The 27,409-nt window shown below is 35.5% G+C and overlaps 2 protein-coding genes and 1 pseudogene across 2 annotated transcripts; 2 read left to right on the forward strand and 1 right to left on the reverse strand.

Annotated features, from left to right (window-relative positions):
• Positions 1 to 7,708: 7,708 nt before the first annotated feature.
• LOC109006654 (protein EXORDIUM-like 5) lies at positions 7,709 to 9,238 on the forward strand. The gene has a single exon (XM_018986008.2). The coding sequence runs from the start codon at positions 7,802 to 7,804 to the stop codon at positions 8,879 to 8,881; it is 1,080 nt and encodes a 359-aa protein (XP_018841553.1). The 5' UTR covers positions 7,709 to 7,801; the 3' UTR covers positions 8,882 to 9,238.
• A 7,399-nt stretch (positions 9,239 to 16,637) lies between these two features.
• LOC109006488 lies at positions 16,638 to 18,019 on the reverse strand (annotated as a pseudogene).
• A 244-nt stretch (positions 18,020 to 18,263) lies between these two features.
• On the forward strand, positions 18,264 to 27,365 carry LOC109006651. The gene is made up of 9 exons (XM_018986004.2): positions 18,264 to 18,778; positions 19,297 to 19,342; positions 19,434 to 19,512; positions 19,615 to 19,660; positions 19,755 to 19,853; positions 24,946 to 25,014; positions 25,092 to 25,449; positions 25,539 to 25,696; positions 26,099 to 27,365. Exons 1-9 carry the CDS (start codon positions 18,317 to 18,319, stop codon positions 27,104 to 27,106), a joined length of 2,325 nt encoding a protein of 774 aa, XP_018841549.1. The 5' UTR covers positions 18,264 to 18,316; the 3' UTR covers positions 27,107 to 27,365.
• The last annotated feature ends 44 nt before the right edge of the window (positions 27,366 to 27,409 follow it).

The raw sequence follows: 27,409 nt of genomic DNA on the forward strand, positions 1-27,409 counted from the left end.
TGGCCAAAGCATGTCTCAAAATTGAAATGATGGATAGGCTGCTAGGTTTGGAACAAAAAACATTTCATTTCATCTCATCTAATCATTAAAAAATTTTTAAATTCTCACATAAAATACAATAAATAATTCAATTTTTTCAAATCTTAAAATAATAATAATAATATTAAAAAATAATATTCTAATAATATTTTATTCATAATAAATATGCTTATCAATCGATTATCAAACCTTAGGGCCCACACTCTACATGTCAAACCACGTTCACTAAAGTGAACCGGTTCTCTCAATCCACCCCCCGAAGCAAGAAAGCGCAATCTCCCCTTCCCTTCAAAAATTATACCTTAGGTGGAAGAGCTAAGCTAGGCAGTGATAATGGGTGTAACCGGTCCAGTCTGGTCCGGTTTTAGATAAAATCTAGGACCGAACCGGTATGTACTGGTTTTTCATTTTTCAAAATCGATTACCCTCCTAAACCGATACATCCGGTTTTTACTGGTTTCCGATCCGGTCTGGTTCGGTTTTTCGATTTTTTTAAAATGTAAAAAACATATAATAAAATGTTACTTCTTATGATAAAATATTATTAATAATTTAATATATATATTATGTTTAAAGCATATGATCAATTAAATTTTCATTTTTAAGATTTTCATTTGTAAGATTAAACTTTTATTTTATAAATTATAATAACATTATCTTATATATAATTATATTAATAACATATGATCAAACAAATTATAAATGTTCATATGTAAGATATATATATATATACTTATATATATATAAATATTTTGTATAATATATAAAATTAATTTATATATTTTTTCCAATCAGTCCGGTTCCAAAAACTACGTAACTGAAACTGGACCGGTTCCGGCCGATTTTCATAATATAGGAACCGGTTCTGGACCCGACCGGTTCAAAACCGGACCAACCGGTCCGGTTTCCCTGTTTAAATTTACACCCCTAGCAGTGATGGCTTTCGATGGTGCAAGGAATAGGGGTACCAGTTGACTGGGCTTCACGGTCTGCTGTCGTGTGATGGCTCGCAGCGACTGTGAGGGTGGTCAAGGGTGGCATTGACCAAGAGAAAAAAATGGAGTGAGACTCAGGGAAGAGGGCTAAGTGAGGGATGGCGTCATGGCGTGGAGTGGTGGCTCGGGGTGGCCTTGCGGTGGTGCTACTCCTTGGAGGAAGGCAATGCACGGTGGAAGTACACGAATCTGTTGGGATCCGAAAGGAAGGGAGTGAATGAGTGTCAGTGATAAGGCGAGAGGCTGAGGAGGAAAAGACCCACAGTGGCTCGACGACAATGAGAGTTGTTTGCAGTGGCGCAACTGGCGGCTCTGGGCAATTTCATGGAGAGAAACCGAGAGAAAGAGAGAGAGAAGCTTAGAGCTTTGGCTGGGGAGGAGCCGCGGGAGGATAGAGATCGGAGGTGGAAAGGGTCGGCAATGTCGGGAGGGTGGTGTCGATGGGTAGCAGCGGCAACAGCGACTGGGACGTTGGGAATAGATGAAGAATGGGAAGAGAAAATGAGTTGGCTAGAGAGAGAGATATAGAGAGAGTGAAGGGATATGAGGGGAAAAAATCCAGAATAGAGAAAATGAAAGGATTTTAGGGGGGGAAATCCACATCAAGTGTGGGGTGTAGGGTGAATAATGGTTGATCTATAGCAAAATTCTTTTATTTAATTTTAAACTTTTATTTCAGTTCATCTCATCTCATCTCACTATCCAAACATACCAAAATGGTTCAAAATCTTTCAGCTTGAAGATCTTAACTTATATCAAATGGGTTATATAACTTGCATATTATTTATTGTCTATTTAATGTTGTCAAAAAATATTTATACTGATAATAATAAATATTTTAATGTTCACTTGACTAATCTATCCCTATTCAGGTCTCGTTTATTTTCGCAGATTAGATGAGATGAGATGATTTTTTTTAGATAAGTGTGAATAGTTTTGAGATATGTGAGTTGAGATGAGATGAGATAATTTTGTTAAAATGTGTGTGTTTGTTTATAGAGATGAGATAAAAATGTTTCGACTCATTTTGTAGTATTTGATAAAAAAAGAAAAACTAGGACCACCAATTATTGTGTTTTTTTTTTGTAACATTTTTAGATTGTGTTTGAAAAATATGGGAAGCAGACAGTCAATTCAACCAATGGGAGACGACCCGTACGAGACAACCAGACGATCAATGAACTGAGATAAAATATTGTCAATGATGTAGACAACATACGAGAGAGAGATAGGAGAGGGTCGGACGCATTTTTTTGTGTATAATACAATCAATGAACAGTGATAAAATAATTAAAGATGAGCAGAGATATTTAAAAAAAAAATGTGATAAAAAATGGGTGTTTGTTGTCAGAAAGTATCTGACCGTATAAAACTTGAGAAAAGTTTTCAAAATATTGTGTTTCATTTCTGAAAGCAAACGAGGATCCTCAAACTTAAATAACAACTTGTGAGTATTCTATTTATCTCTTTTTCACTCTCTTTGATGCACTTACTTTTTTTACTGGATTTTTGTAGGAGATATTTGGAAAAAGTTTTCATCTCATTCCATCATATCTACTTCTCAAACATTATTCAAATACAAACACTTTCAAATTAATTATTACAACTTTTCCAGGCTTTCAAATAAAAAAATAAAAAATAATTCAACTTTTTTAAATCTTAAAATAAAAATTGTATTCTAACAATATTTTAACTTTAAAATATTTTTTGTTCAACTTTTTTTCTCTCATTTTTCAAAACTTAATAAATACTTAATTGAGAATTGGGGAAAAATAAATGAGAAAGAAAAGCATGGTTAATATCGAGTGTTTTCATGGGAATAAAATTAGGAAAAGAAAGGTTCTAATCACAAAAATATTCTACAACAGTAAACTCACAAATTAACGTGATTTTATGTAATATATTAAATTATTTTATTATAAAATATATTAACGACATATATATATTTAAGGGTTTACTTTTATAAAATATTTCTGTAGCCTTTCGAAATTGCATTGATAGTTAGATAGAAACAATGATGCATTACCAAAACACCACACAAAAGATAAAAACCATAGCCATTTCATACAAGATTATAAACTTCCATTTAACAATAAGAAAATGGGGGCAAATACATTTAGGTTGTGTTTGGATGTTGAGTTAAGTTCTCTATAAATAATAGTAGATTTAGATGGTGCAGTGAGTTATATAGGGCTCACTTAATATGAGTTTAGATGTATTTATGAGAAGTTAAAAAATGTTGTAGATCTCACGTATAAAGAGGTGTTAAGTTGAAAAATGTCGTGGATTCCACATGTAAAGACGTTTTGAGTTGAGATGAGTTTAGTGACCTGAGAGTTGAGTGTTTAGATATTATAAGTGATCTAAATCTGAACCGAACTCAGCTGAACTGACTGCAGTCAAAGAACCAATCGAGCCCTTAATGTTGCTTTTGTTGGCTTCTTTTAGTGTTTATTACAATTTTTTTTTTTAATTTAAAGCACATTCATGGTAATGACTCATTACCTTATTGTTAAGAATAATGTTATATATAGTGGTAGAGTGCGTAAAGGTACGTAGTTACTTTGAAAAAAGTGAATCTACTATTAAAAAAATAGTTTTTTTTTTCATGTGGATTCCATATTTACTTACTTTTTTTAAAGAGATTATGCAGCGCTTGTGCACACCATGACTTCAAAAATCATTTCTCTATTGTTGGTCAAACAAAATCTTGTGTTACACAGATTAAGGTCCGATTTGGATAGCAAAGTACTCCCTAGTCATCTCATCTCAATATCCAAACACCACAAACACAAATACTTTTCAATTTTCAATTTTCAATTTCTTCATCTAATCATTACCTACTCATTACAACTTTGCTAAACTTTCAAACAAAATAGAAAAAAACAATTCAATTTTTTCAAATTTCAAAACAAAAATAATATTTTCACAATATTTTAATTTTATACTATTTTTATTCAATTTTTTATATCTCATTTTTCAAAATAGCATGAAAATATTAACTCAAGTCATTTTACTATTATTCATAAATTATTTTATTATTATTTATAAATTATCTAATCTCACCTTACTATTAAAACAAAACGTGAAAGAATATCTCAACAAGTAGATCAAGAAATGGTGTAACCCTACTCTTTTATCGTTCATATATTATACGTATTGAATGTATTGCATGGGATGCTAACGTACTTCTTGTTGCCCCCAAACTGTCAAAATAGTCTTATTTGGACGTTCAATAATTTATTGCGAGATAGAATATTAATATTAAATATAAGTTTAGGATGTGCAAGCATTTAAAAAAGAAATCTATTATTAAATATATGAATTACATTTTTGTATGGGCCACACATTTCTTAAAAGATCGATGAAACGTCTTGCATACCCTAAACTTGTAAATTATTTTTCAGATGTCTTCTTATTCAGATCTTGTCTCTATTGCCGCAGAGATATCACTTCAATCATGCATTCGAAGATATGCAAAAATATTAAAAAATCACAAAGAGGGTGACAATATAATTTGAACCTTATCTTCCTCAGCTAGCTACCAACTTCCATGAAAAATTACTGGATGTTTGTCCTGACTCTTGACCTTTTGTCACAAAGTAACAAAACAAACAACAGCCAGACAGCTCACTACCAATCCTCTCCATCTCTGTAATCAATATGGCTTGTAATGGCACCCAAAGTGTCTTTGTTGCATAAATCTTGGCAACAAAAAGGTCCATCTCGATCAATAGGAAATGTGGGAATTAAAAACATGTGGGCATCCCATAAAATTCCAATCCCAGTTCCAGTGTTGGGGTCCTCTGGCCACAGCCAGTCATAATAAGGACGAGTAATGATACACACACAATATTTTTTACAGCACTTTTCACAATCTATAATGTAAAATAAGAGTATTTTTATAAAATAATGTTACTTTTATATAGTATTTTATAATATTTCTCCTCATTTTAAAACATGATTATAAAATATATTGTAAAAAATATTGTGTTTATCATTTATCATTGGATAATTAGTGTGAAAAAATCTATTTGCAAGGTTTTTTTTTTTTCTAGAGTATTAACGAGTAATGATACACATACAATATTTTTTGCAGTACTTTTCACAATCTATGATGTAAAATAAGAGTATTTTTATAAAATAATATTACTTTTATATAATATTTTACAATATTACCCCTAATTTTAAAACATGATTATAAAATATATTGTGAAAAATATTGTGTTTATCATTTATCATTGGATAATTAGTGTGAAAAAATCTATTTGCAAGGTTTTTTTTTTTCTAGAGTATTAACGAGTAATAATACACACACAATACTTTTTACAGTACTTTTCACAATCTATGATGTAAAATAAGAGTATTTTTATAAAATAATGTTACTTTTATATAGTATTTTATAATATTACCCCTCATATTAAAACATGATTATAAAATATATTGTGAAAAATATTGTGTGTTTATCATTTATCATTAGATAATTAGTATGAAAAAATCTATTTGCAAGGTTTTTTTTTATTTTTTATCGAAGATCTCACCATAATGAAATAATATTATTGTTTTAAATTTTTGAACAAATGTGTTGATGCCAAATTTAGGATTAGCAAAACTCAATAGATCATCACCATGGACAATCTTTACATATATATGACTCCACATCATAGAATTATCAAAGGGAAAGGTCCTCCCTTGTCATAAAATACTACAAGTTATTAAGAACATTTGAAAATTTTGGGAGGAAACGACGAAACAGTCAGTTGTTTAGACAATCATTCACTTTTTAAAAAATGTGGATAAATCTGAGATTCAAATAAAAAAAAAATTATATTTTAAACCATAAATCTTACATTTTTAAAAAATAAATATAAAAAATTTGTACACCTTACAACTTTTAAGTAACGTTACTCTCTATCAAAGCTTTGGTAATTAAGAAAAGTTGATACTCCAAACACCACCACATCATTGAATAAACAAATCGTGTGTAAAATGCTAACTAATGATCATATACAGTGAACTAAAGCATGAAAGTAAAGGAAATGTCAGTTTATTTTACAAGAAGATAATGATGTTCCCTCGCAAACACCGCTTTCCCAATAAATACAACTCAAAAAAGAACCAAAACTTTTATACTTTAGAAGGTTTTTACGAATATTTAAAAAGTAACGACAGATACGCTTACAGGGTAAGTGTGCATTCTCACTAAAAAAAAAATTATCATTAAAAAATTAATTTTTTCATGTTAGTTCTATCTTTATCATTTTTTAAAAATAATTCATATGATTTGTACACTCTAAAATTACAAATGCCATTTCTCATATTTAATTGGATATGAGTTGACGTGGTATGTCAAATATTTTGTATTCTAGTTAGAATAATTTTATTTGAATATCTTTATATTACATCGTATTTATGTGATATAACTTGATTTGTAACAATTTAAATTTTAAAATTTATCTTATAAATCAAATTATATTACATAGATGTGCAATGTAAAATAGTGGTTATCATTTGGTGAATCTTTAAGGTTGCGTTTAGATGTTGAGCTGAGTTGAGATAAGTTGAGTTTTTTATAAATAGTAATGAGTTGAGATGGTAGAGTGAGTTTTGTAAGGCCACCTAAGATGGGTTTAAATGTATTTATGGGAAGTTGAAAAAAGTTATAAATCCTACGTATAAAAAAACATTGAGTTGAAAAATGTTACGAGTCTCACGTGTAAAAAATTTTGAGTTGAGTGATATTTAGTAATTTAAAAGTTGTATATTTAGATGTTGGACTAAATTTAAATTTAAACTCAACTTAAATAAATTCAACTTCTTCCATGTTCGAAACGTAACCTAAGAGCATTAGTAGTGGACTCAATAAAGTTTGACCAAAATTTAATTAGAGAATTCACTTTTATAAATTTAGTTAGCCAATTTCCAACAATATTAAATAATAGACTTTCCAAATCTATCACTATTATATTAAAATATTGATTTTGATAATTTCATTGGCATCAACTAATTATAATATTGTAAAACTAGAAGTTGAAGCACTCTAGTAAGATGATGTCACGTCATTGAAATGATGACTGATAGAGATTAGCCACCTTCTATGATTGAATTTGGAATTTGAACGCTTTGTACTTTTGAGACGAAGGAATTTTATGGAGTTGAGAGTTTGCACGAAACGAATAACATTAGGGAGAGAAAATTTTTTATGCCAAAATAATATTTGACCAGTAACTTGAACTTGATAAATTTGACTAGTGAAAATTATCAAACTTAAAGATACTGTAATTTTATTGAATCCATCACAATAAATTTTTATACAATCTAATTAAATTTTTACCAAAATATAATTTTATTGAGTCTAATAGTAATGCTCTAACAATTTCAAAATCTCACCTTATAGGCCGCAAGGTGAGTTTGAATATTGATTTTGAAGCTCTATTTAGATGGAGAGATAATTTTATTTTATTTTATTATTATAATTTTTTAAAATTTTTATACAAAATTTTTTTAATAATTTAATTTTTTTAAATTATAAAATAATAATAATATTATAAAATAATAACCTAATAATATTTTATTTACACTGTCTCAAATTATTTGAATTTATCTTATTTTACTGTACCAACCAGCCGAATCTTGGTCCTTAAGGCTGACAACACATTGGCCGTAGGACGCTGGACACTGCAATCGCAATTCCTCCCCCCTCTGGCCTCTATGCTATATATAACCCATCCCTCTCCTTAATTTCTCACTCACCATCTCCACTGAAAATGTCGTCATCACCACCACCACCACCACCTCATTTTTTCTTTGTCGCAGCTTTGCTGTTCGTTTCTCACTTCACCATCACCGCCGATGCCTCCTCCTCTTCCTCCTCTTCATCGCAGACCCTAAACACGCACGCTGAATACATGATCAACCCCAAACTCCCACCAAGAGCGCTCTCTTCCTCGAAGAAATTCGAGGGCTCCTCCAACCTCGTCCACCTCCGCTACCATATGGGTCCCGTCCTCTCTTCCTCCCCCATCAACATCTACCTCGTCTGGTACGGCCTCTGGTCTCGTTCCAACAAGCTACTTATCAAAGACTTCATCCTCTCACTCTCCCCCTCCACTCCCGCCGCCCCATCACCGTCGGTCTCGGAATGGTGGCGGACAGTCTCGCTCTACACCGACCAGACTGGCGCCAATGTATCCCGAACAGTCCTCATCGCAGGCGAGTATTGCGATCTCAAATACTCTCACGGGACCCAACTGACCCGTCTCAGCATCCAGCAAGTCATCGCTACCGCCGTCAAGTCCGCGCCTTTCCCCGTGGATCACCAGAATGGCGTTTACCTCGTTCTCACTGCCCAAGATGTCGTCGTCCAGGACTTCTGCCGCGCCGTCTGCGGCTTCCACTACTTCACATTCCCGTCCATGGTCGGCTCCACGATTCCCTACGCCTGGGTCGGAAACTCCGCCAAGCAGTGCCCCGAGGTGTGCGCCTACCCCTTCGCTTTACCGGGTTACATGGCGGGCGGTGGTCCCGGGGCTCTTCGACCGCCAAACAAGAACGTCGGCGTGGACGGCATGATCAGCGTGATCGGACACGAGCTGGCCGAACTGTCGTCGAACCCATTGGTCAACGCGTGGTACGCCGGGGAAGATCCCACGGCACCGACGGAGATCGGGGACTTGTGCGAAGGTTTGTACGGTACGGGAGGCGGTGGTGGGTATATAGGACAGGTAATGAGGGATAGGGTGGGGAGGACATTTAATCTGAATGGGAGGAATGGAAGGAGGTTTCTGGTGCAGTGGATCTGGAGCCCTGCTTTGCAGGCTTGTGCTGGTCCTAATGCTTTGGATTAGCCACTTTCTTGATCGGCTATGCTTTAGCTTATCTTAATTTTTTTTTTTATTTTCCCTTGTGGGGTTTTCTAGATTTCAGTTGTTTAAGAGTTCATCTTCATGAATGGGGTTAGATTTTTGTTTTTTTTTTTCCGAGTTTGGGTACAAAGATTGATACATTGCTTGAACTTATGCATAATCAAAGATTGATACAAATCGTTGGGATAGAAATTACAATGACGAAAGGGTTGAATGCTACTGTGCAGATGAAATTGGAGATATGAAACCCTTTCTGCTCCCTGCATTAGCATTGTCTACGCCATTGTTATTGGTCTTCCACTGCAAATGCCAGTTTAAATGAATGGTAGATTGATTGCATTTGCATATTGCCATTTTGATGGCAAACACCAAGTAGGAAAGGCTGTCAAAATAGTGAGATGAACGAAGTGATTTGATTAGCCAGCCCACTACTAATGATTACCATCGAAGTCAAATAGAGCAAAAAGGTTTACCCAAAGGGCCAAAACCTCGATCTCCACCTGGATGGTCATGTTCATGAGTTCAGCAGTGATCTATGTAACTGCTTTTCCTGTTGGTTTGTTACTTTTCCCTCCCTTTGGGCAAAAGGGTTTTGGCTTGTGTGCTCAAGACTTTGAAAGAACAAAAGCCAGGCAGATCGTGATCCTCTTTAATTCAATCCTATTCGAGTGGGGCAGTAGAGATTGTAGAATCGGAGATTTTTCTGTTATGAGATAATTTTATATAAAAATCAAAAATTAAATAAAATATTATTATAATATTAATTTTTAAGAGTAATATTATTTGTTATCTTAATTTTTATTACTTTATAATATAATATAATATTAGATTATTAGATATTATTTATTATATTTTATTTATAAATTTATTATTTAATATTATATCATCACAAAAAATAAATAATAAATAAGTTTTTAAAAATTATAATTAATGAGATAAGATATTTTTACGAGTTGAATGCGGTAGACATATGTGAATCACAGCTAAGATTGGGACCCACAAAAGTACACAAAAAAAGGTTGATATTATTATGACTCATGAGATAGATATTTCAGACCCATGATGGCACAGACCGGTTATAGTGGCCCACTTGTTGGGCGGTGGGAAAGTCTGTTGTTGTAGGGTTACAGCTGGTTTCAATGAGGTCAGCGATGATACAAAATGGCTTCATAGTTCATTTAACCAATTCTGCAGAACTCTGTCGGTGCTGTTCAGAAACAAAAAGATGCATACTCAGCAGACATCCATTTTCGAAAACTGTTGTTGGTTTTTGTTTTATTTTTGTTGAATCTTTGTCAAAAGTTGAAGTTGAGAATATGAATGATGGGACTCTCATATGCGAAGTCTGAATTATGATTCTTGAGAGCATTTTTATTGGATTAATTAAAAGTTAAATCTAATGAGAATTTAATTATTAGGTCAATAAATTGCTCACATTGAATTATAGCTATAGTAATATTTAAACTAATTTTTAAATTTGGAACATACTATTCATTCATCAAATCATTTTTATATTATTTCTTTCTCTCTCATTTTAATATTAATTATTTTTCTCTTCTTTGTAAATGACAATTAAAAAAATATAATTAGAATACAATTACAAATTAATATATAATATTATGAATAGTAAAATATGATAAAATAAAATAAATTCATAATTAAAAAAATTAAAATTTTTTCAAAATTATTAATTATTCATTATTATATAATGAATAAATAGATAATTCAATTTGAAGATTTGATGTGAATAGTTAAAATTAAATTCATCTTATATTATTTTATTGTCATATAATAAAAAAATAGCTATTCCAATGTGGAGATTTATATAAATGGAATAGCTAAAAATTAAATTCATCTTACATTTATAAAAAATGTACTTTAATTTAGCTATTCCAATGAGAGTACTCTTAGTTGTTACAATATACAATAAACTGTTTAATTGTTATTAAGGAATATAGAAATGGTTTATCACTAAAATAATTTTATAAAAATAAATTTATAAATTAACATAACTTGATATGATAAATTAAATTATAAAATTATTTTTATTATAAAATAAATTGAACGTATCACTAAAAGTGATATTAATTTGTGAGTTTATTTTTATAAAATTAATATGAAGTTTTGTTTAGATGTAAAAACACTCTCAACATATTTCATCTTATTATTACAAATTTTTCAAATTTTTATACAAAATATAATAAATAATTTAATTTTTTTCAAATTTTAAAACAATAATAAGATTAAAAAATAATATTCTAACAATATTTTATTCAACTCATTTAAAATCATCTCATCTACCTATCCAAAAGAGCTCTTAATGTGATATGTTAAATTATAAACTACTTTTATTATAAAATAAATTGAACGCATCACGTGAAGTTATATTAATTTGTTTCACAAACCAAGATTAGGCATTAAACATGTAATATCTCATACTGTTGACTGTTAATCCATTACAAAAGTTATATTCTGCCTATTATCTGTCAAAGTAAAGTGTCTCTTGAATCTTAATTATCCATCAAGATGCCTTTTCTCGATCGCTTGTGTTGATGCTGAAAAAATCGCACAACATATCGGAATGAGAGAAAGAAGAGTCATTATTGGTCCACTGAATAGATTGGGCCTTGATCGGTGTTGCTTGGAGCCCTCGGTAGTGTTCCGATGCAGCTATAAGGTGATAGTGCGTACGTCCATAGCAGATAAGTGTAGAGAAAATAAAGAAAAAAAGACACAAAAATTTACGTGGTTCGACACTATGCCTACGTCCATGAAGTTTTAAGGAGGGAAGTTTCTACTATAATGTATTTGTTTATAATCACTCATGATCCCTCATATATCACTGTACAAATAAAGTTGGAGATCCATTTATTGGAGAAGAAAATCCCTCTAGAGCGCTCCTTTTCGGGGTTGAAGAAGAAGAGGAAGTAGAAGAAGTTGAGAGCTCCCTTGGTTATTTGGTTGAAGGCTTTTTATACATCTCCTTATTGCATGTGCCAGTTTGCAATGATAGGATCTTATCCTTTTGCATATGTTAGCTTTTATTTTCTTCTCCATTTCCCTCTAACCTAATCTGAAGTCCCCTGTCACCTGCCTGCTCCATGTCCTTCCTTGTCTCCCACTCCTATCTCTTTATCTTGTCCTCTAATATAGCCTAGTGATTGGGCTCAATCTTAAGCTGAACATTTTATCCATCCACAGCTTGCAGGGGTATGTTGTTCCATACATGAAGTGTGTAGATCATATGATGCATCAGAAAGAGTTACGCGGCTCGATAGAAAGGTCTATTTTATGGAATTAAACAAAGGAAAATACATAAAAGAATATTAGTATTTTACTTTTTCTCCAACTCAAAGTGAGAAATACTCAAATGTAAATAGGCACGAGGCTAATTCCAATAGGCTCTTTTACCAATAGGATATGTTTAGTTTGCTCCAAAGTTGGTGACTTTAATGAGTGCACTAAATCTAGTAAATTAAATATTTATGTCCAGATTATATCCTCCAACACAAATTTAAAATAGAAAAATGCTGGAGTGAGTCGGTTGGTGCAAGCGTTGGGTAAACGGTGCTGATGTGGACAAAACAAAACGACGCTATTTTCATTTTTTTTTTGTTTGCCCCATTTCCATAGCTCTACCTCCTTCCCTTTGTGTTTTGACCCCTCTTTGTTTTTCGAACACCCCGAAACCTCTCTATGTTTCTTCGACCTCTCTTCCCCTTTCTCTCCTCAGCTGCCCCGTCCGTCCTCATTGTGTTTCGAATCATTTTTATTTTTAGTTTACCCCCATTTTCTCAGCTCTCCCTCATTCTCTCTGTGTTTCAACCCCTCTCTATTTTTCAAAGACCCAAAGACCTCTCTGTGTTTCTTCGACCCCTCTCTACCTTTCTCTACCCATCTACTCCGTCCGTCCTCACTGTGTTTCGAAGACCCTTAAGAAATTTCTCTCCAGCTGCCCTACTCATTCTTACATTTCCAAAATATAATTTCTCTAACTCATAGTTCTTCCGTTTCTTCGAATCAACTTCTAAATACATAAAACACCATGAATCCTGCTCCAAAGTCTTCATTTTTTCACTGCCAGGAATAAAAGGTTTCTTCCTACGATTATCTTGGAATACTTAAACTAGCAAATTCATTAACCTTAAGAGAACCAATCTCTTTTCGATTTCAACCAATTCTTCTGTTTCATTCATTGAAATCTCAATAATGGAAAATTTTCAAGATTTATTCATATCAAACAAAAAGGAAAAGCCATAATTCTCAAGCTCAAATCAAACATCTAAGAATAACAAAACCCATGATTCTTACCTCAAATAGCAAGCTTTCTAGACTAAAAATGAACTCACAAGTCCCAAAATTTCTTTGCAATCAAACCCAGATTCACGCTCTTAAAAAAAAAAAAACCTAACATAAAAAATTTGTGACTAGTTGAGAGCAATTTCAAGACGAAAGAAACTGGAAAGGCAGATGGGAACAAGGTGGAGAGGAGATGGGGCACCCAACACAATTGGATCGAGGTAGAAACCCAAAGAGATGGGTTTCAATCTGCAGATGGATTTCAATTGACGAAAAAAGCTTGGCAAATGGGTTCAATCGGCTTTGGTCTTGCATACAGAGCAGAAGCGGGAAATGCAAAATGAAATGGGTTTAATATGCTTTCAGGTATGTTTTCTCTCGTTTTCAAATTTTTTTTTTAATATCAGCTGATGTGGCACCACGTCAGCCGACTGCACAACGTCTACATGTGGAGATTGTGTATAGAAAAACTGTTTAAAATAAATAAACAAATTGGAAACTCTTTGCATCTTAGGAATATAACATAAAAGTTGCTTAACACTTGTTTAAAAATAAAAAAAAAAACATATAAGTTACTTATCTTTACATACCATTTAGAATTTAGATGCGCAATGCTTGATGGAAGAAGAAATAAAAAAAAAAAAAAACATTAAAAGATACACAGCAGCAGCGCGAAAGAGGGGATGATAAATAGAGCACTTCTGTCAGTCATTCGATCATACACCCATCGCTCTCAGTGCTCTCATTCATCGCACTCTTTTGTTGGCTATCACAACTTTAGGACCTCGATCAGCTATAAACATGATTGCATGGAGCACGTTTTTCAATATATTTAATAAAAAGTTCAGCACATGATAACCAAATTTCTACCATTTCCCCACATGAATGCCTAAAAAATATTAATAACTTATAAGTAGTTGGGCAATCAATTTGCCACTAGGCTCATGCATGTCATTGATTTTTGTTGTCGTGATAGGAATTGGGTCTCAATTGCACTTGAGCGTTATGAAGATGATTTTGGTACTGCATTAGGACTAGCTACATTGTATGGCCGAGTATGAACTGGACTCTGAACTTGAAAGTCCAAGAATGGGCATGAAATATGAATGAAGATGATAAAATGTGAACTCAGGAGAAATAAAGGTATTTCATGTGAGATTTTTATTTATTTTTTAAATGTCGGGAACTTGTCCCAGGCATGACCCTTCAGACCTATCCCTGCAGAGTAAACTTCGGTCCTGTGTACTTCACTCTCGAAATTTTTCCTATACAAAACTAGTTAAATCGGATGTGGTTCTAAATGATTGTTTGCACCTGTTAAACCTTAGACCTTGAAGAGAGTGATATCTCGAGATCAAGGCCTTCACCACTTGACAGTTGAGTCTCAAATACTCTTGTTAATTCCTAATCACCAAGTCCTAAAAATGCTCAAATGTAAATTAATAATATAATACATCAGTTGATGTAACCGGGGATAAAAAGAATTCACTTGTTTGCTAACTTAAAAAGAATCCAAGTTTGACACCTAGTATAATTAATAGATATAAAGTTTGATTGTTGGATCATTCTCAGTTACTATAAAATATATAATGTAATGTGATGAACCAGTGCACAACCAAACGCAACATGTTCATGTGGCGAGCACTGCAGCTGCAACCCTTGTACATGTCCTAAGAGAGCTGTGTCAGCTGGGAATGGCAGCGAGTCCTAGTTCTAACAATGTGCTGTGCTGTAGCTTGCACGTGTTCGACTTGCCGTACCTTAGGAGAGAGTAAAAGACCATCCTATGCGAATAAGTACATATGCAGTGTGTTCTCTATCAGCTCGGACGAGTGGTTTGAATTTATAAATGGGTTAAAATGATTTGTGAATAGTAGAATAAAAATTAAATTATTTATTATATTTTATGTGAGAATTTGTGAAAATTATTTTGAGATTTGAAAAAGTTGAATTATTTATTATATTTTGTATGAAAATTTAAAAAATTGTAATGATAAAATAAGATAAGTTAAGATGAATTGAGATGAATTTTAAATACAAACAAAAAAATTAGTGCTTAACTAATGTAGAGTGAAAAATCTACATTATAATCAAAAGAGAAAAAAAGAGAGGTTATAATGTATATGAAAAGGAAAAATATTTGTATCAGCCGTATCCGCTGCACACTCAATGCATTGAGTGTAAAAAAAAATAAAAATAAAAATATATGCGAGGTGTGCAGCGGATACGGATTGATGCCTAGCAAATCTCATATGAAAAATTGTTTGCAATGTGTACAACAAAAGTACAACCAAAAAACTCATGTGTCAACTGCAATGTGTACAATAAAACTTATGTGTCTACTCAAAAACTATCCATTTGTACTCTCATCAGACAATGTTGGCCACATGAATTTGTGGAACCAGTTATGTTCTTACCAGTCACTTGTAAGGACTGCATCTCTCGGGCAGATTTTTATGTCGGATAATTTGAAAAAACGTGATCTTGTCATAGCAGATTAATGCTTCTTGTGCAAGAGTGATGAAGAATCAGTGAATTATTTTTTATTACATTATGAGTTAGCAATGTGTTTATAGAATGAGATCCTCAATAGGACATGAGTGGCTTGGGCTATACCTATAAAAGTTAGAGATATTCTGGAGTGTTGGACATGAATTAGGGGAATCCACGTATAGCTGCTGAATGATCCTTATTGCATTATGTAATGCTTGTGGCTAGAGAGGAATAAGAGGTGCTTTGAAGACATAGAGCGTTATTTGGAGGAGCTGAAGCGATTTTTCAACAATACTTTATTTTCTTGAGCTTTGGCTATTATTTGTAATATGAACAATTTTTAGGACCTGTTTGTATCTCTCACTAGTACCTAGATGTAATTAATTGATAGCATGGAACTTAATTGATATTTTCCATTTTGCGGGAAAATGGGAGGGAGCATGCTTTCATAATTTTTAACCGTGTTCATCGTTAAGAGTTTCAACCATCTCTTTCATGAGTAGTTATTTTTCGGCATATTTAACGGTTTACTCTATTGCAAATTATAATGACTTGTCTTCTTTTTCAGGCTGATCAACGACTGGGTAACAATTTCAAACTGATGTTTGAACTCAGTATGAGGGTATTGTATGCATATTAAGCAATATATAACTTACCTATTAAAAAATAAAATTAAGCAATAGCCCAAATACACAAGATGATATACAAGAGATAAGGTCTATCTAGGTCGCTATTGAAGAAACAAGAAGCATTTTCCTTTCTTATTAAGGCATAAAGAAATAAAACTCTTTTGTGTAACCAGAATTGCAATTATATATCATGTACACCGAGTGTAACATACCTTCTACCTTTGACCTGCATGGAGAATCTAACCGTGCACTTGTGTACACATGAATCCCAGGTTCCACCTGATCGATCGGTAACGAAGTTGTTACCTTCTTTCACTCTAGCTATTAGTTACGTAAAGCATGGTTTTGGAACAAAGATCAGCTAATATCAGGTTAAACCCATTATGGGTTTCTTCTTGCTCTACAACTATATGATATAGAAACTTGTAACAATAATATTTTTCTAAGAAACAAAGTCGGTCGACCTAGATCACTTGAGTTAGTCCTCAATTGAACTAAGCTTAAAACTACTTCAAAGTTGAAACGTCCCCGAAGTGCATGAGAACGAAAGTACTTTAGCGCATCTCACATCAATCATCACAATCGATACGCAAATCAAATAATCTAAGCAACAAGGAAAGGGGTATAATGGTAGACTTTGCATGGCCTAGATCAAATGAAAATGAGATCAGTACTTCTCTATGGTTGACAATTTTTTTGATAAGTTCTCTATGGATAACGATTTACTGATTGTAGATCATAAATGACTTCTTACGAAACCAAACGACTTCCTGCAACAACAACGCTACTCTATATTGTCAAAAATATTATACTATCTTGCTGGGAGTAATATAAATGATTATGGAGGCGATTAAAAAAGCTCATGATCAGTGTTTTTGGGTATCGTGAGACTAGCGCGTCTTTGTCCACTAAAGTACACGGCAAAACCTATATGTTCGAATCAACATGCATATCTCTAGAACCCTTTAAATCATTCACACAGAGAACAGATCAAACAGGGAGTGGGTGCCAAAATTTGATCAAACCAATCGCCTTCAAGAACCGGGCTGGGAGATTCCCTCTACTATTGGCCTCTGGAACTTCTGAACTTCCCTGACATTTGTGAGGAAAGCCACCCGTCCACCCCTGCTACAAGCGAGCCATGTCCCACTAGCAACCTCATCTCTCCCTCCCAAAATGTCACCACCTGATTCCCACCATTCCAATGGTCTTGTAGGCCTTCAAAAGCCAAAAACCAAAACATATATACCAGAAATATTAGCACTTCGTCAACCTCGGAAACCATATCAGACAGAAAAAGTAAATAAAAAACAAAAACATTCCCAGAAGAGGAATCGGGCTTCAAATGCCAAACCAAAACAAACCCAAAAATTTAGCGCCTCGGAAACCTTATCAAGCAAACCAAGATCAATCCAAGTAAAAGAAAGACCCAAAAGAAGAATCCGGCTCACCGAATGTGAAATTCGTCCCTAGTAAGCAAGATAAGGAATTAGTATACTGGGTGAGTTGCCATAGAAACGCTGCAATACATGGCTAATTCAGTGGCATAAAGATCATAATTTTTCTTTGACCTAATAAATTTTGGTTCTTTTTCTTCTGCGCCACGCGACTGTCCTCTTCATTCGCTTTCTGACGGTCAAGGTAGATATTGTCAGCTTGTTGACCGAACTTTTTGACCTCGTCTGTGGTTTCTGTCCATGTTTACTCCGACTGAACAAGAACAAGCCAGCAGAACTCGAGCTCGAAACAAAAGAACACGTGGCAAAGGCAGGGAAACTCGTGCCAACATCACGTGCTTGGAATGCCACCTTCCTAACAGTCACAGAACACACCCCTCTTTTTCCGAAGTAAAATAAAAATTAAATAAATAAATGAAGACAAAACAAAACAATTTTTTTAATTAAAAAATAAATAAAAAAAACTAACACCCTGTTTGTTTGTCCCTCTCTCGCCACAGAGGGGGGAGAGAGAGAGACTCTGTGACAGAGAGAGAGAGATGGGTAAGATAGTGGAGAGGAGGAAGAAGAAGAAAGGACGGCCTTCTCTATTAGATCTCCAGAAGCGTACGCTCAAGGAACAAGAACATCAGCATCAGCAACAGAAGCGGAACCACGACTCTGAACGTCATTCCACCCCCAATCATCCAACTCTCCCCGCCGCCTCTACTTCCCCTCTCCGGCGTTCCACTCGCCGTAACCCTAACACCCACGAAGACGACGACGACGACGACGACGACGAAGACGAAGAATTGGCCGGGAAGCGCCGCGAGAAGAAGCTGAAGCTGGTGCTCAGATTGCCCTCCCAGAAATCGCCCCTCAATTCCGGCGCCTCTCCCGATTCGTGCGGTTCTGATTCCAACGCCGAGGAAGTGAACGAGAGCAACGCCGCCTCGAATAGCAACAAGAAGAAGAAGATCAATGCGATCGGGAATGGATCTGGGTTCCTGGACCACTCCAAGGTATCGAATTTCTTGTTGCTTTGCCTGAATAAAATAAACAAAAATAGTTTTGCGGCCATAGCCGCCAAATTGGCTTTTTAATCTGGACAACTATTCTTTTATTCGGCGGACTCATGCGTTGACATAATTTGAAAACTCCTTGAATTTCGCACCCTGTAGACTTTGCCTTTTATTGAGCTTCTAGAATTTCAGGCGGAAAAAGGGTTTGACTCGGCCCCGGCTTTGCTCTAGGAAATTGAGTCTCTTTGTAACCCTACAATTCTCGTACGAGTTTTTTTTGGGATTGTTCTCCGTCTTTATTTACTGAATCTCTCTTATAATGAGTTGCCTGTCAAATCTGATGAAAAGCTTTAATTTGTCTTTTCTTTTTTCTTTATAATAATTAGTTTTCACAGTTTGTAACTGTATTTGCCCTTTTTGGACGTTTTGAATGCCAGCGTACTTTGCTTTTTCATACCGCTTTGGTTCTTCTTCCATACCCATAATGGAAAATATATGTTCCTTCTATTTTTTTGCAGGGCGACAAGTCCGTTTCTGGTGCAAACCCCACAGACGCCCACCAAGGTTTGCGAATAGCCTGACGCCCATTTGCTTAAATAAGAAAAAAATGAGCCTTTTGCTTCTGGTCGGTGCTTATGTGCATGATGATGTGCAGGGAGTCAGTTGGATTCGGGACCCCCAACGCCTTTACCGGATAAAAAGCTGTTACTGTTCATTCTCGACAGGCTTCAAAAGTTTGTCTTTCATTTTCCCAGATCGTATTTTGATTACTTTGATCATGTAGCTTTAGGTTTTCAGTTTGCTGATGTGTTTTTGTTTTTTGATTTTAATACCAGGAAGGACACTTATGGTGTGTTCTCTGAGCCAGTGGACCCGAATGAGGTTAGTTCTTCAAAATGAAAGGTGACGCATTAATTTCTAAGGCTTTTATGCATTTGTTTCTTACTTTTGTATTGTTATTTCTTTGTTTAAGCAGCTTCCTGACTACCATGAGGTGATAGAGCACCCAATGGATTTTGGAACCGTGAGGAATAAACTTACTAGTGGAGCTTATGCCATCTTGGAACAGTTTGAGGTTGGGTTGTGCTTGTGCGGTTTCAACTTCATTTGACACCTTTTCCTGTTTCCTAATTTGAATTTTGTAGTTTTTTAATTTCTTGTAGATGTTCCAGTTGGCATTTGGTTTTCTAGGGACTAGAGATAAATTTCATCTTCAGCTGTCCTGACTGACATCATATAAAAGTCTTGCAATTTGCACTTAGATTTGCTCTCTGTTGGCTGTGTTTTGTATGAAACATCTTATTGGTTAGATTGGCTGGCCAATTAACCTCCCATACATGTTGCATTTGTGTGGTATCAGGACCATTGAACTCATCTTTGAAGGATTTCGATTTCCTCTCTGCTTTATTCAATTTAAATGCCTTGTTCTATAACGCTAAGATTACAGATCTTGTCGTAGCTGGTAGGTTTTATACCTTCTATAAAAGGAAGTCTTGCCTCCTTTCCCCTTCCTCCTATGTGTAATTTGCGCACTGGATGCATTCAAATATATCCTAGATGTGATAGATAAAGGGAACATGACCTAGCATTTAGTTAGTTTCCATACGGGAGTTTTTGTTGTTGAACATTGTGGTATCAAGCCTATGAGCTCAAGTATGCTAAACTGGGATTTTCATGCTAATTGACTACATATTTCAGTTGTGTATAAAGTTCTCAGTCAATCCGTGACAACAAGAGCTCTTTTAACACCAAGTGAGTTTTTCCTTTTGAAGATCTGATTTTCGTGTTTGTACCACTCGTTGGAACTGTTAAGTTTTAGAAACTTAAGGTACCTCTTGTAATACCCCAATTCAGTATGAGAGAGGTGAATTCTATATTGCCTGCGAGGGAGTTCTTATGGTCTATAATAATTCCAAGGAGCTCTAATTGTAACGTTGTTAATTCTTTTGAAGTTAACTGTTAATTGGTATTGTAATATCCTGGATTTAGTATGAGAAGATAGTGAATGTGATCCCCCATTACTTGAGACTGAGAAGTTCTTGCATCTTATAATGATCCAATGGTAACATGGATTAATTCTTTTGGAGTACAAGTCCACGTGGATAGGATAAGGTCGTGGTGGTCTTCGTACTTTTTTTTTGGTACTCCGAGCTTTGTATTGACTGGTAAACTCAAAACATTAAAACAAGATTTGAAGAAATGGAATGTGGAGGAGCTTGGGATCATGGAAAATACGAGGAAGCTTTTGCTGCAAAAACTGCAGTGCTTGGAGGAGAGGGAGCTGTTGGGGACATATCCAGTGGGACATATCCAGTGAAGAATTGGAGAGAAAAAAAGAGGTGATGGCTGAATTAGAGAAGATCACTTTAATGGAGGAAATCTCTTGGAGGCAGAAATCTCGGGTCCTTTGGTTGAAGGAAGGTGACAAGTGTACTGATTTTTTTCACCAAATGGTGAACTCTCATCAAAGAAATAATGCTATTGAGGTACTTCATGACTGCATCCTTTCAGATCAAGAGGCCATTGAGGAACATATTGTCAATTTCTATGAGAAGCTGTTTAGGGAAGAATTTTCGTGGAGACCTAAGCTTGATAGGCTGATTTTTTATTCCATTGACCTGGTAAGTGCAGAATGGTTAGAGAGAGCTTTTGAAGATGATGAAGTTCTTGATGTGGTTAGAGGAATGGTGAGGGATAAGGCTTCAGGCCCGGATGGTTTTTCAATGGCTTTTTTCCAATCTTGTTGGGACATAGTGCGGGAAGATATTATGAAGGGTTTTCTTGAATTTTATTCATTTATGAAATTCGAGAAAAGTTTCAATACTAATTTTATTGCACTAATTCCTAAAAAGGTGGGGGCTGTGGAAATGTGGGACTTTCGGCCTATTAGTTTGGTAAATGGGGTGTACAAGATCATTTCCAAGGTGCTAGCTAATCGCATGAGTGTGGTGTTGGATAAAATTTTTTCGGAATCTCAAAATGCCTTTGTGAGGGGGAGACAAATTCTTGATTCGGTCTTAATTGCTAATGAATGTTTGGATAGTAGAATTAGATTGGATGAATCTGGAATTTTGATCAAATTGGACATGGAAAAGGCATACGACCATGTTAGTTGGGATTTCCTTTCGTACTTACTTGGGAGATATGGTTTTCGAGAGAAGTGGTGTATGTGGATCAAGCATTGCATTTCGACTCCGAGATTCTCTGTTTTGGTGAATAGCACCCCGGTTGGGTTTTTAATAGTTCACCTAGCTTGAGACAAGGAGATTCGTTATCTCATTTTCTTGTTCTAGTCATAGATGCTATGAGTAGAATGATTGAAGTGGCGGTAGAAGGAAGTTTCCTGTTGGGTTTTGTGGTGGGAGATGAGTCTCGGAATTGCTTAAAAGTATCACATTTTCTTTTTGCCGATGACACTTTAATTTTTAGTGAGACCAATCAAGAACATCTTCGTTCTTTGAGAGCCTTGTTGTTATGTTTTGAAGCGGTTTTGGGTCTTAGAATTAACTTAACCAAGTCCGAAATTGAAGTATCTTGGTCTTCCCTTGGCTAATATTTTGGGTCTTAGAATTAACATAACCAAGGCTAATATTTTGGAGTGTAAGATATATTCGATGCCTTTGAAGTATCTTGGTCTTCCCTTGGGTGCTCCTCACAAATCTGTTTTGACATGGGATGGGGCGATCGAGAAGATTGTGAGAAGGTTGGCTGGTTGGAAAAAGTTATATTTGTCTAAAAGGGGACGATCTACTATGATAAAGAGTACGTTGTCTAATCTTCCCACTTATTTCCTTTCTCTTCTCCCTATGCCAGCAGGGGTGACAAATAGAATTGAGGGGATTTTTTGGAATTTCTTGTGGGGAGGTAAAGGGGAGGAAAGAAAGTTTCACCTGGTAAGTTGGAATAAGGTGTGTCAACCAATTTCGTGTGGAGGTTTGGGGGTGCGTAATTTAAGGCTCTTTAACAAAGCTCTTTTTGGAAAATGGTAATGGAGATCATTGTGAGAGGGATGCATTATGGAAAAATATAGTTGATGTTAAATATGGGAGAATGTGGGGGAGTTGGTGCTCTAATGAAGTAAGAGGAGCGTATGGGATGGGTTTGTGGAAGTTCATTAGGATGGGTTGGGGGGAGTTTTTCAATCATGGGGATGGGACAAGGATAAATTTTTGGCATGATATTTGGTGTGGGATTCAGCTCTCAAGAATGTTTTCCCTTCCCTTTTTAGAATTGCTAGGGATCAACATGCTGCAGTCGCTGATTCCCTTTCTTTCTTGAATAATAATCCTCAATGGAGTGTTGAATTTGTGAGAGATGTGCATGATTGGGAAGTGAATGTAGTCTCATATTCTTTTGGAAGATTATATGATGTAAAGATTGTTCAGGGAAGGGAGGACAGCTATGGGTTCATGCAGGAAGTTCTAGATTTTTGGTTAGTTCCTTTTATAAGGTGCTGACCTGCCATTGTGTTTGTGATTACCCCTGGAAATGCATTTGGAAAGTTAAGGTGCCTAGTAAGGTGGCATTTTTCTGTTGGTTGGTGTCTCGTTGAAAAATTCTGACCACGGATAACTTAAGAAAGCGTGGACTTTATGTAGTAGATTGGTGCTTTATGTGTAAAAAAGATGGTGAATCTGTTAACCATCTTTTTCTTCATTGTGAGGTGGCCAAGATTTTGTGGAATGAGATTTTTGCTAGGATGGGAATGGCTTGGGTGATGCCTAAGCAAGTGGTGGATTTTCTTGCTTGGTGGAAAGGTTTTGAGGGACGACAACGTGTTGCTGCCATTTGGAAGATGACCGGCTCGTGTTTGATGTCGTGCTTATGGTTGGAGAGGAATGGGAGGTGTTTTGAAGACAGAGAACGCTTGATGGGAGAACTTTGGGAGTTTTTCTTTACTACTTTGAGTTTGTGGGCTAGGGCTCTTGTATTGAATAGAGATGATTTTCTTGATTTGCTTTAGTCTTTTTCAGTTTCTTGAGTGTATGTAGGTATTTTCTTTTGTATACATCCTGTATACTTGGGCTATGCCTATTCTTGGTAATAAAATCTCTTATTAATTATAAAAAAAAACAAGTTCACATGTGACTTGTGCTTTCCTTGGGTTTTTACATCTCTCTGGCTTAACTCATATTGTAAAAGGGTTTGGTGGGCTCGATCGACTTTACCAATTTGAGAATGAAATAAAAGATTTTAGATTTTAGATTTCTTGGTGAACACGATCTAGTTAAAAATGCCAAGCTGTGATGCACTGCTTAATACTCAGTTTGTTTACATATAATTCTGTGACAATTATTTTAACAGCTAATGTATTGGAATGGCTATAGCCTAGAATAACTTTTTTACACACTGTGCATGCCTCCTATTGGGTAATTGGAGTTAATGAATTTAAGAAGCATGCAAAATAATTGGTTTCTCTCATTTTTCCCACAGGCAGTTGACTTGGCTGCTTATGTGCCACCATATCTGCACAATCTGGGCTCTGATACCAGATGATAACAATTTTTAGCTGAAAGAAAGAAAAAACTTGTTTTTATAGTGGAACAAAACAAACGATGTCAAGCCAGGAGTAATATGGTTGTGAAACTGGTTGTAGGAAGTAAAAGCTCTTTGCTTTGTATATTTGCTTGCATTCTTTGCATTAAATTTAGAGCATACAGGAGGTGTTTTTTCTTTTAAGTTGCATGTGACGGGAGCTTCACAGGGTCACATTAGTGTTTCAATACAAAGAGACATCAGGCTTAACACTTGATGCTTGATGTAGCCCAACGTGTCGTTGAGGATGATAAACAGGAGGGCCATTCTGCTGTTGTAGTTAGATTATTTAGTGGTTCCCTTCCATGTTTACGATCATCTTTTAGTTGTCTAAGGCAAGGTCGAGTGAACTTCTGTTGATGTTTTTCTTATATTCTAGGATTTATGATGTATTCTTGTGTCGTGATGTTCTGTTAAGAAATTGGCTCAAATCCATATCGAGGAAATGATTCATTACAGTATATTATAAAAATCTTTAAATCTGCATCATCTTCCAATGATAGCCCTATAATTGATATTAGGCAAATGACTTGGTGGAATGATGCTCTAGAAGACTTTTTTTATTCATATTTTTGAAGAATGCTAGTGACTGCATTTCCTGAGAATGAAAATTTCATTTGATTATCATGCAGAAAGATGTTTTCTTAATCTGTTCGAACGCAATGCAGTATAATGCACCTGATACCATATATTTTCGACAGGTATGGTCTGTTTTAAACTTCTATCTTGCATTGTTTCAATATCTTTTGTATTGTCTAAAACTTGTTTCTTCTTTCAGGCACGATCCATACATGAGCTGGCAAGAAAGAACTTTGAAAATTTGAGGCAAGATAGTGATGATAACGACCCAGAACCAAAAATAGTTAGAAGAGGTAGACCACCGACCAAAAATTTTAAAAAATCAGTGGGCAGGCCTTCCTTGGAGCTTGCTGGTCCAGAATTTTCCACTGATGCCACTCTTGCTACTGGGGGAGAAAACACCAACTGGTCCAATTATGATCTGAGAAAGGGAACTCATCTTTTGGACAAGTCTGCTTTAGCAGATTCATCTGGACGACTTCATGGTTCTCGCGATAATGATGTTTATACTAGTTGGTTGGGTGATATCAAATTTGGCAGGAATGATGAATCTACAGGTTTGGAACTAGATTATTAACTTGCTTTTTGGTTGTCCATCATCTTCAATTATCCTGCTTGATTTGAGCTTCTGTCACTTATTTTACAGTTTCCATGATGAAGGGTAATCAAATGAAGCATGGGAAGAAACAAATTGTACTTGATGAGAACAGACGAAATACATATAAGCACTCCCAGCCATTGCCTGGTGGACAAGAGATGTCCGTGCTAACTACTTTTGTTGGAGAGCGGAAGCAGCTAATGGCTGTATGTATTACATTGTTGTTTAATTTTCTATTTAATTCTTTGATTCTGAAAAAGTGATACCACTCAAGATCGTATGAAATTCCAGTGAATCAACGGTTAGCTTAAAATTCTTCGATGATCTGGCCAAATTATTCTGTCAGCTGGCAATGACCTATAGTGTATTGCAGTTTTAAGTTACATAAAGCGACAGAAACTATAAACGATGTGATAATTAGATAGAACTTGTGCACCTTTAAACTACATTTACGTTGTCAATGGCCTCTAATATTTCCCCTTGAGGAATCATTTTTAATTAGATATAACTCGGAATTTTTTTGTGTTTTTAGTTGACAAATTATTTGGTTATCTTATCGGGTCCTGACTTTTGTTGGTTAGTTGACTTGGCTTTTTTATATGAATCAGGTAGGGCTTCTTTCAGAGTTTGGTTATGCAAGGAGCCTGGCTCGTTTTGCTGCAAATCTTGGACCTGGTGCTTGGAAAGTTTCTTCTAAGAAGATCGAGAGATCTTTGCCTGCTGGCCTTAAGTTTGGCCCTGGATGGGTTGCAGAAAATGATGTCACACTTCCAAGGCCACTGCTACTACCTTCTTCATTACTTGGTCGACTGTCACCACCACGGTCATTTCCTCTTGTTGAAAATTCATACTCTTTTGCAATTCGCACTGTTGAATCGAAGGGAGAAACCTTATCAGAGACACCTGAAGGAAATAATTTGTCCGAAAAACAAGTACCTTCTACTCACTCAGCTTTGGATGGCCATCTAGGCAAGCATCTCCTTCCATCTGCCACCACATCCTCATCCCCCATTTATGTGCATAAACTGCCTGAACCCCTGAAAGTTAAACCAGAAGTTGCTGAAGGATTTAATTCTCATACTGGGGTTAACATATTGAATAGTAGTACTGTTGCAAACAGGCCAAGGCCTCCTTTTCAGATTCATCAGAGCGGTATTCTTCAACCTGGTATGAATGGATTTAACGCTTCATTTGGGTTTAACGTTGCAGCTCAAATGGGGAAACTAATTGGAGCAGCCAGGCCTCCTGGGTTTAGCTTACAGTCACCTCGGATGCTTGATACAATATCTAGGACTAATACTAACCTTGCCCATCTGGCAACTGCAAACAGCCGTAATTCGGAAGACCCCAAAATTATGGAAAGTTCAACTTCAACTAATTCTGACGGCTCATTGCCAAACTCTGGTAGTGAGGCATTGGCAGTCCAAGTAAGAGGGCTTCATCCGCGGCCATCTCGGCAAGGGCTGTCACCACAACAGAAAACCGATTCCAGATTGTCACCGCAACAGAAACCAGATTCAGTTCCTCCAGACCTGAATGTCAGATTTCAGTCTCCAGGGTCCCCTAGTTCTAGCAGAGTTGATGCAGCACATCCAGATTTAGCATTGCAGTTATGAGAATAATTGAGTTATTCCCTTCTTTTACTTAAGTTAACCATAGAAAGGTTGGTTTATGATTTGTTACTCCTGGTTATGAGACCAACCGAGGGACTCTTGATGTGGAGTTAGATTAGAGCTACACCTAACTGTATTGTAGAAGAATAGACTAGGCTTTCCTTGTACAGATTAATGCATTCTGATTCTTAGGCCCACATGCAAAAAGGTTTCATTTGTAAGATTGGAAGCCATCATCTAGCAAGAATATATTTCTAGCTTATATCATGTCTTAATTTTTTTTTTCAATGCACAAAAAGAATTTGC

This window comes from Juglans regia, chromosome 16 (genome assembly GCF_001411555.2).
Source record: "Juglans regia cultivar Chandler chromosome 16, Walnut 2.0, whole genome shotgun sequence".
NCBI lineage: Eukaryota > Viridiplantae > Streptophyta > Magnoliopsida > Fagales > Juglandaceae > Juglans > Juglans regia.